At 57.3% G+C, this 8,369-nt stretch overlaps 2 protein-coding genes across 2 annotated transcripts in view; one reads left to right on the plus strand and one right to left on the minus strand.

The window, feature by feature from the left end:
* The window catches only part of CEP164 (centrosomal protein 164kDa), an 89,214-nt gene extending 86,093 nt beyond the window's left edge, over positions 1 to 3,121 (plus strand). The window contains exons 28-31 of the mRNA XM_015562463.1: positions 5 to 142; positions 854 to 920; positions 1,525 to 1,676; positions 1,849 to 3,121. Of these exons, the coding sequence (XP_015417949.1) occupies positions 5 to 142; positions 854 to 920; positions 1,525 to 1,676; positions 1,849 to 1,925 (434 nt within the window). The 3' untranslated portion in view covers positions 1,926 to 3,121. The remainder of the gene's footprint in view (positions 1 to 4; positions 143 to 853; positions 921 to 1,524; positions 1,677 to 1,848) is intronic.
* A 4,106-nt stretch (positions 3,122 to 7,227) lies between these two features.
* DSCAML1 (Down syndrome cell adhesion molecule like 1) overlaps positions 7,228 to 8,369 on the minus strand; it is a 112,627-nt gene continuing 111,485 nt past the window's right edge. Inside the window, exon 34 of the mRNA XM_015562464.1 lies at positions 7,228 to 7,362. Coding sequence (XP_015417950.1) covers positions 7,228 to 7,362 — 135 coding nt within the window. The remainder of the gene's footprint in view (positions 7,363 to 8,369) is intronic.

Here is an 8,369-nt window from a genome sequence, read left to right on the forward strand (position 1 = left end):
TGAGGAAGGGAGATCCAAGGTCCCAAGCTGGATGAAGCCCCCACCCAGTGGGCCTGGGACCCGGGGCTTGGCCCCCGGCTCTCCTCCGCCACTCAGGCCATGGACGACTTCCTGGTGGAGAAGTGGCGCAAGTACTTCCCAGGTGAGCTTTCCTTCGGCCGCATGTGATCTGGGCCCAGCCTTGCCCCTCCTCCTCTTTTTCTCTTCTTCCCCTACCCCCTCCTCCGTCCTCCCAGCTTTGGGTCACGGCTCCGTTGACTGGCCCCTTGGGAAGCAGGCCTGGCCAGGCCAGCAGCCTCGGCTCCATGGGTGAGGGCGGTTCGCCTGGGCTTGGGCCACTGGGGCTTTATGGCTCCAGAACTCAGCAGAACCGAAAGGCTGTCATCCTTATCATCATGAGGCGCCATCGGGAGGGCTGTGTTGTAGGCCGGGAGTTTCATGTAAAGTTTTTCATTTAGGCCTGTAACCCTCTGAGGTCGTCATTCGTTTTTTGTTGTTTTTGTTAATGTTTTTACTGATGGTTAGAGAGAGGAAGGGAGAGGGATAGAGAGATAGAAACATCAGTGGGCTGCCTCTTGCACTGGGGATTGAGCCTGCAATCCAGGGATGTGCCCTGACTGGGAATCGAACCGACTGGAAATGGAAACAGAAAAGTAGATTACGTTTTGGAGATGAGATGGGCAGGGTGACTCCTGCCTCCCACCTTTCGCTTCCAGCAGTGTCTCCCTGGGAGGGGCGCCGCCTTTTCTGTTGTGCGGAGGCAGAGGTGGGGAGCAGGGGCGGCTGCTCGGGTGGGCGGCTGCGGCTCAGGCCCAGCTGGCCCTGTCCTGAGCCATTTCTTCCTGCTTCCCAGCTGGGAGCCCCAGCCTCCGCAGCAGTCCGGTGCCCTTGGAGAACAGGCTGGGCTACGTGTCTGCCAGGTACGACCCCCTGCAGCTCTGGCGCCACCTCTGAGGGGAGCAGAGCTCAAGGTGGGGCACCCTGAGGGTCAGGCAGGCCTGGGTCCCAGCCGCCCCTCCGCATGGCCAGAGGAGGTGCCGCACGCCCTGTGGCACTCGGGGAGGAAGCAGCCTGGCCAGCCCTCGCACAGCCCTCGTGTGGCCCCCCAGCTCTCCAGCCCGGAGTGGCTTTGCCCACAGTTCCTTGCCTCTCCAGTCCTGTAGCAGCATCTGGAGGAGGGGGCACCCTGTGGGGGAGACAGGTGGGCCAGCATTTGAACCTGCTTATCCTGTTCCTGGCCACATGCACCCCCCACCCACCCCTCTGACCAGTGGGAGCTGATGCTGGGCGGGCATTTGCTGATGAGATGGGACCAGGATCTGTGCCTGTGGACCCCACAGTGTTGATGTCAGGAGAACCCACCTGGAGGGAACAGTCCCGAGGGCCTCCTGCCAGAGGGGGAAGCTTTGAATGGCTAAAGCCACCCACAGCCTGTAGCTGATGTTGGGGGAGGGGGCGATGTGCTGCCTTTGGTCAGAGTCACAGGCCCTCCCCCGGCCTCCTGCCCCTGCCTCCTCTTCCCAGGGAGCAGCTCCGCCTCCTGCAGCGCCCCCACTCCGGCGTCCCCGAGGTGGGCAGCGCCAGCCTGCAGGGCATGATCGAGGCTAACCGGCGGTGGCTGGAGCGCTACAGGAATGACCCCAAGTTATATCCTTTCAGCCAGCTCTCAGACCCTGGCCCCTTCCTGCTGTAGCCGGGCTGGCGGAGCGGGCGGCTGTGTTTGTGCCCTGGGGTCTGAGGAGGATCCTGTTGGGCTTCCTTCCCTTCCTTCCCTTCTTTCCCTGGCCTTTCCCCGTGCTCAGCTGCCTGCAGTTTTCCTTCACCTTGTAGCCAGGCATCTGTTCTTAGTGCCCAAGCCAGCAGCCTCGGGCCTCCTGCAGCTGAGCCTGGATGAGAACAACAGGCTGCAGGTGAACCGCTACTGAGGCCTGAGCGGCCATGTGGGCCCCGCATCTCCTGCACCCGGGCCAGGGGCCGAGGAGGGGCCTGCACCCGCTGCCTCAGAGGAAGCTCTACAGCGGGGGAAGCGGGCTGGGGGAGAGGACGGCAGAGCTGAGAGCTAGGAGCCACCGGCAATAACCCCGAGCGGACTGCAGGGTGACCGTGGGGCGTCTGAGCCGCTGTGAGGATATGGCAGCGCTCATGTGGGACCCCCGGGACATGGGCACCTTCAGGGAGGGGGCATCACCGGCGTTGATGTCAGAGGCCCAGGGATCCCTGTGGAGTGAGGTGAGCCTGCACCGGCCTGCAGGGCTCCGCACAGTGCCATGCGCGGTCCTCCATGAGCACCTGTGTCCGGTGTCGTGTGCCTGGGACGCTGTCTCTGCAATACCTCAGCACGTGAGCTCAGGCCATTTCTCTCTTTTCTCCTCCTTTCCTTTTTTAAAACGCCCCCTTTCTTGAGTTCTCTGTTTCTCCTTTTGACTATCTCAGGATTGGGCCCAGCCCTGCCCGAGGGTGCTGGGGCCCCCCTTCCCTCGGCCGCACTGTGCTGTCCCCAGGGCACCCTGCCCTTTGCTGGGCTCCGCGCAGAGCCCTCCCGTGGCTTCTCAGGTCTGCAGCACACAACTCAGTGAGAGCCGCCCAGGAAAGCCGGGATGGCTCTGGTGCTCTCGCCTCTCACCCCTGGGTGTATCCACGTGTGCTTGTTTCTAGCTGTTTCCTGCTGTGCCCGCCCTGCTCAGCCGGGAGACTCGGTCCGAGGAGGTGGGGTCAGGGCCGGAGCGGGGCCTTAAAGGGAGGGGTCTTGTGCCCCAGGAGCCACTGCCGATCTGCACAGCCCCCTGCACCCCTCTCACAGTGGCCCCCGGGGGTCCCCAGACACGTCTCTGACATCTGTCTCGGTGTAAAGAAAAGAACGCCCCCTTCTTGCCGGGAAAGCTGTGGGGCTGCCCTGGCCTCTATGCATGGAGACCGACTCTCGGCCCTCCCACCACGAACTTCTTAGTCCCGGAATAAGAAACAAGACCCGATGGCTTTTATCCACCCTGCGTGCTCAGCTCCGTCTGCCACACAGGAAAAGGTCCCTGGCTGTTCCTGCGGGACTAGCGTATGTGTCGCACCGTCTCTGTAACCCGCCTGTGTTTGTACATCAATTAAATCTCTGCTGGTCCATTTTCTACACGGCGGCTGTGTGAGTGTGTCCTCGCCAGGGCCTCTGCCTCCTCCCTCTTAAGAACAGAGGAAGGAGCACTGGCTGGTTTTGCTCAGTGGGTAGAGTGTCAGTTTGTGGACCAAAGGGTCCCGGGTTCGAGTCCAGGCAAGGGTACGTACCTTGGTTGCGGGCTGCTCCCCAGCCCGGGCCCTGGTAGGGGCTTGTGCAGGAGGCAACCAATGGATGTGTTTCTCTCACATTGATGTTTCTCTCTGTCTTTACTTTTCTCTTTCAATCTCCCTAAAAATCAGTGGAAAAATATCCTCGGGTGAGGATTAACAACAACAAAACAGCAGAGGGAGAAGTTAATGTTCACAGAACATCTAGGAAGCTGATCTGATCATCACAACAAACTGGTGATGCAGGGATTGCCATCTTCATTCCTGTGGGCGAGGAAATCAAGGCTCGGGCACCTTTTAAGTGCCAGGTCCTGGAGAAAGTAGCTGAGCTCCCTACAAGGCAGATCCCTCCCCTCCCTGTGCCCTGGGAGGTGCTGACCTCTTCACCGCTCCCTTCATCCCCCTCCTATCCCACTGCCTGCCAGATGCAAGAGAAACCCCTGGAGTCCTAGGCAGGCAAGTAGGGGGTATTGAACACCCTACACACAGTGCATCCGTTCTTGGGTCTGCAGCAGCAGAAATGCACGGGCGCCAGCTTGAGATGGCCCTGTGTCATGGGTTTGCATAAGAAAACCAGCTTCCAGAGACGCATGCGCACTGATCTCGGCGCCTGTGGTCCCAGGGCGCCACGCACTCTGATGGAGGGAGAGAAGGCACAGGGAGCCTTTGTGGGCACCCGGATGCCAAGTGCTGTCATGTCACCTCATGCGGCCCTTTGCCCTACGAGGTTGGTATTATTTTGTAGACGAGGAAACGTAGGCTCAGAGAGGTTAAATGATGATCTCAAGGTCACCCAGGTCCACGTGTCTCCGAGAGCCAGGTTCCAGCTACCACACTCCCGCCCCTACCTCAGCCGCTCCTGTCTTCCCCTTGCCTCCTGCGGGGCTGAAGACAGGGTCCCAGGAAGGGGGTGGCTTCCAGCTGAGTAAGCAGCCCCCGCCCGGGCCAAGGTTTACAAAAGGACTTTTTCAAAAGACTCCTAAACCGTCCCATCCCTCCCTCACGGAGTCTCGGCGCCGCCTGAGGAGCCTCGAAGCAGAGTCGGAGCTGCCGAGCCTGAGCCTTGCGCTGACCGGCTCAGCGCTCACTGGCCTGGGCCAGAGGCCACGGGAAGACCGAGCTGTCCAAGTTCGTGTGTGGCAGGTGTGCAGCTAGAGCTGGTAGTCTGTTCTGAAACTTCCAGTCTGAGTCTCAGAAATATTTTTAAAGGACGTTTGTTTTGAATAGGCTCATGTTCACAGGCTCGATGCTCAGATAGTGCAGAAGTCGCTCCATCCATGGGCCATCTCGTTCCTCCTTAAGGTCACAAACGGATCAGTTCCTCCTGGAGATTTTGTGCAAAGACAAGGAAAGAGCAGGCTGCTCTGCTCTTCCCGTGGCAGGTGGGCTTAGGGTCATCCTAACCCAGGAATGGAGGCTTCCCAACGCTCTGAGACGCCCCTGACTGCTTTCTTATGGGAGCAGCACTGGGCATGATAATGGCCCCACTCCACCCCTCAACTGCACGGAAGCTTCTCACAGGACGGAGTGTGGCGAGGAGCTCTGGCCTTAAGACACCTCCTGGCTCTGACCTGAGCAAGTGCCTTCCCTGGTCCAAAGCTCAAAGCCTGAGTCCATGTCCAGGATGAAGCAGGGGCTGCCTCAGCTTCAGTGAGGATTCTGCTGTGTGGGGAGCACCCTCACTCAGAGCCTGAGCTCGGGCCGGGCTGGGGAGGGGGGCATTGGGAGGGGAGGGTGCTGTGGGGGGAGGGGTCATTTCATGGGAGCCCCTGCCCGACAGGGATTGCAGTGGAATGTGGGGCTTAACCACCAGGAACTTGATTGTGATGGAGAAGGTGATGAGGCTCCCAACACCCGGCACTCGAATCCCAGCAGACTCGGTTCCAACCTGCAGCGCCCAAGTAGTCATCCATCCAATGGCTTTGCTCACCTGCAGAACCAAGGTGCTGGTGCAGTCAGGCCAGAGGACTCGCCAGGCACAGGTCTGCCTGACTTGGGTCCTCAAACCAAGGGTTTTGCTGGCCCTGGAGCCTGGTCTGCCCATGCCCAGGCAGAGAGCCGAGTCATAGCCCCAGTAGCTGCCTGCTGCACACCCCCTACTGGGGATCGAGCCCACAACCTGGGCCTGGGCCCTGACTGGGAATTGAACCATGACCTCCTGGTTCATGAGTTGATGCTCAAGATGCTCAACCATGGAGCCACACTAGCCGGGCAAGACAAAGAATTTAAAAAGCAGTAAGAGAAACAGATGAGGTACAAACAAGGGAACCCCCATAGACAAGACTTCCTAACAGACACTTTTCAGGCCAGAGGAGAATGGGAGAACTTATCTAACCTAATAATAGACAAACATGTAAATTAAACATACCTTCGCTATGCTAATGAGCCAATCAGGAGGGTATGCAAATTAACTCAACAAAGATGGCGGTTAATTTGCATACGTAGGCTCCAAGCTGCAGAGTGAAGCCGGATGGCCCCGGGCTGGAGGAGCGAAGCCGGACGGTTCTGGGGCCAGAGCATCGAAGCCTGATGGCTCCGGCCGGAGCCTGGCCAGAGCGAAGGCCTGGGTCCCGGGTGCCAGAGGCAAACCGGTGCCAGCAGCCAAGGGAAGGGAAGGCCTATTGCATGAATCTCTTCGTGCAACAGGCCTCTAGTATAAAATATTGAAAGAATAAAACCATCAACCAAGAATACTATAACTAGTGAAGCTGTCCTTCAGAAACGAAGGAGGGATAAAGATTTTCTTGAACAAATAAAAGCTCACACAGAAGGTGGTGGGGACGCCCGTGTAGACTCTCCCAGGGCTTCTCTGTTATGACAGCTTTGCTGCTGCCTGTGCGAGGGCTTCTGCAGCCCTCACGGGTCCACGGGTCCTCACTACAACCCTACAAGGGGCCCATCTATAAGATGAAGGCGGGGGGCGGGGGGTGAGTGGGAAGGTTAAGTCAGTAGGTGGCAGAATCAGAATGCAAACCCAGGTCAGAATAAGTTTCCCACCTTTGGGCATGGCTGTGCATGTGGGCATCTGTACTCACCCTCATGAGCGGGTGCCTTCCCTCCCGCCACTGGCACTGGTGGGCAAATAGGAAGGGACAGGGAAGGCAGTTCTGAGCCACTTGCCTCTTCATATCAACAGGGCAAGTCTTCTCAGAGGAGAGCCTCCTGGTCTACCTTTCCTCCTCTCCCCTCCTCCTTTCCCCTCGCGTCTCTGCCCCAAGGCAGCTCAGTGTTTGTGTGTGAAATTAATAGCTGTCGTCCCTCCTTGGCCCCATTTCCCGTAGGAACAGCATCCACTCAGCTGCAGCCAGGAGAGGTCAGTGGGTGCAGGGCCTGGGTGACGCCTCCCCTCAGGATTTTAGACCCCCAGACGGAGGCACTGCTGTTGGGGTCAGAGGGACCCCTTCTCGGCTGGGACATCTATTCCCCTCTGAGCTCTGGCTAAGTGACTATGCAGAGACTGAGCCTCCGTTTCTTCGTCTGAGAATGAGACCATTACATGCAGCCAGGGAAGCCCACCGCCTGCCCACCCTCTTCTCCCGGTGCCCGCAGTGCCTGGCAACGTAGCATGCACACGCAGGAACTGGACGAGGCATTCCTCCATGGGAGGCCTGTGTCTAATCCCCTCTCCCTTAGGCTCAGAATGTCTAGGGCCTGGCTGGACTCCCCAGCAGCCCTACAACAAGCCCTGCTCGGCGTGGTATGCAGTTCATTCGCTGCTTGGCTCAAGGGCAATGCGGCCCTGCCTACTTCTCCCCCCAGGCCACCAGGCTGGGGGGTGCCAGCTCTCTTTCAGCCTTTTGTTCCCCTGGAGGGGTCTTGGAGCCTGAGAAGGGGGGACCTGGGAGTCCTATGGAAGAGGCTGTGGCAGGACCCAGGAGTGGGGCAGAGTCAGACGCTGTAGAAACTCTGTGTGGAAGGTGAGGTGAAGGGCTTGTGTGTTCAGGCCCCATTCACTCACTGGGCACTAGGTGGGCAGCTCTGGGCCAGGCTTTGGCTGGTGTCAGGGAGCAGGGCAAGCGTGTGCACGTTGTGATTCAGGCAGCTGTGGACACAGGGCTGTGCCTCCACCTTGGCTTCAAAAGGAGAGAACTAAAGAGAAAGAATGACACTGACAGCAGGAAAAGGGCCTCAGGGCAGAGCCTCCTGGGGGGCAGATAACCACATTGTCCCCTCTCCTGGGGTATCTCTTGTTTGGAGTCAGAGAGCCACCTGCCAGCTCTTGCTTGCTACCAACATTAATGGATTTGAGGATATTATGAGGCTTGAGAGTTTCCTTCCCTTTGGCAGACACTGTGAGCTCTCATGGCAACTTTCAGTAGGTTCTCCAGGGCAGCAAGGGCCTTCAAAGCCTATCTGCTACCCTGGATGCAGCCAAAGCAGTTCTAAGAGGAAAGTTCATAGTGATAAATGTCTATCTCAAGAAACAAGAAAAATCTCAAATAAGCAATCTAACTATGCACCTCAGAAAACTAGAAAATGAAGAATGAGCAAAGCTCAAAGTTACTAGAAGGAAGGAAATAACAAGGTCCAAGAGTAAATAAATGAAATAGAGATTAAAAAGACAACAGAAAAAAAATAAAGCTAAGAGCTGGTTCTTTGAAAAGATAAACAAAATTGACATATCTTTAGCTGGTCTAACCAAAAAAAAGAGGGCTTAAATAAATAAAATCAGAAATGGAGATGGCAAAAACATAGTGCAGGAAGGGAGTTCAGTGGTCACTTCTCTGTGAAGTGCAGATTGTGTGACAAGCTCATGTGCAGAAATGGCTGCTAGACTGTTTTTTTTTTTTTTTTAATTTGAGCTCAGGAAAAACCAAGATGGCAGCATAGGTTAACGCCAGAGATTGCTGCCTAGAACAACCACTTCAGAGATACAACAAAAGGACAGAACGGACGTCATCCAGAACCACAGGAAGGCTGGCTGAGTGGAAATTCTACAACTAGGAGAAAAGAGAATATCATACCCAGACTCAGAGGATCCGCAGTGCTGAAGTGAAATTCTCAGGTGACGAGTGCGGGAGGAGCGGGCTGGCGGCATGGCGCGCGGAGGGCGCGATTGTTTACAATCGGGAGGGAGTCGCAGACTCTGAGACCCC

This window comes from Myotis davidii, unplaced genomic scaffold (genome assembly GCF_000327345.1).
Source record: "Myotis davidii unplaced genomic scaffold, ASM32734v1 scaffold97, whole genome shotgun sequence".
Taxonomy (NCBI): domain Eukaryota; kingdom Metazoa; phylum Chordata; class Mammalia; order Chiroptera; family Vespertilionidae; genus Myotis; species Myotis davidii.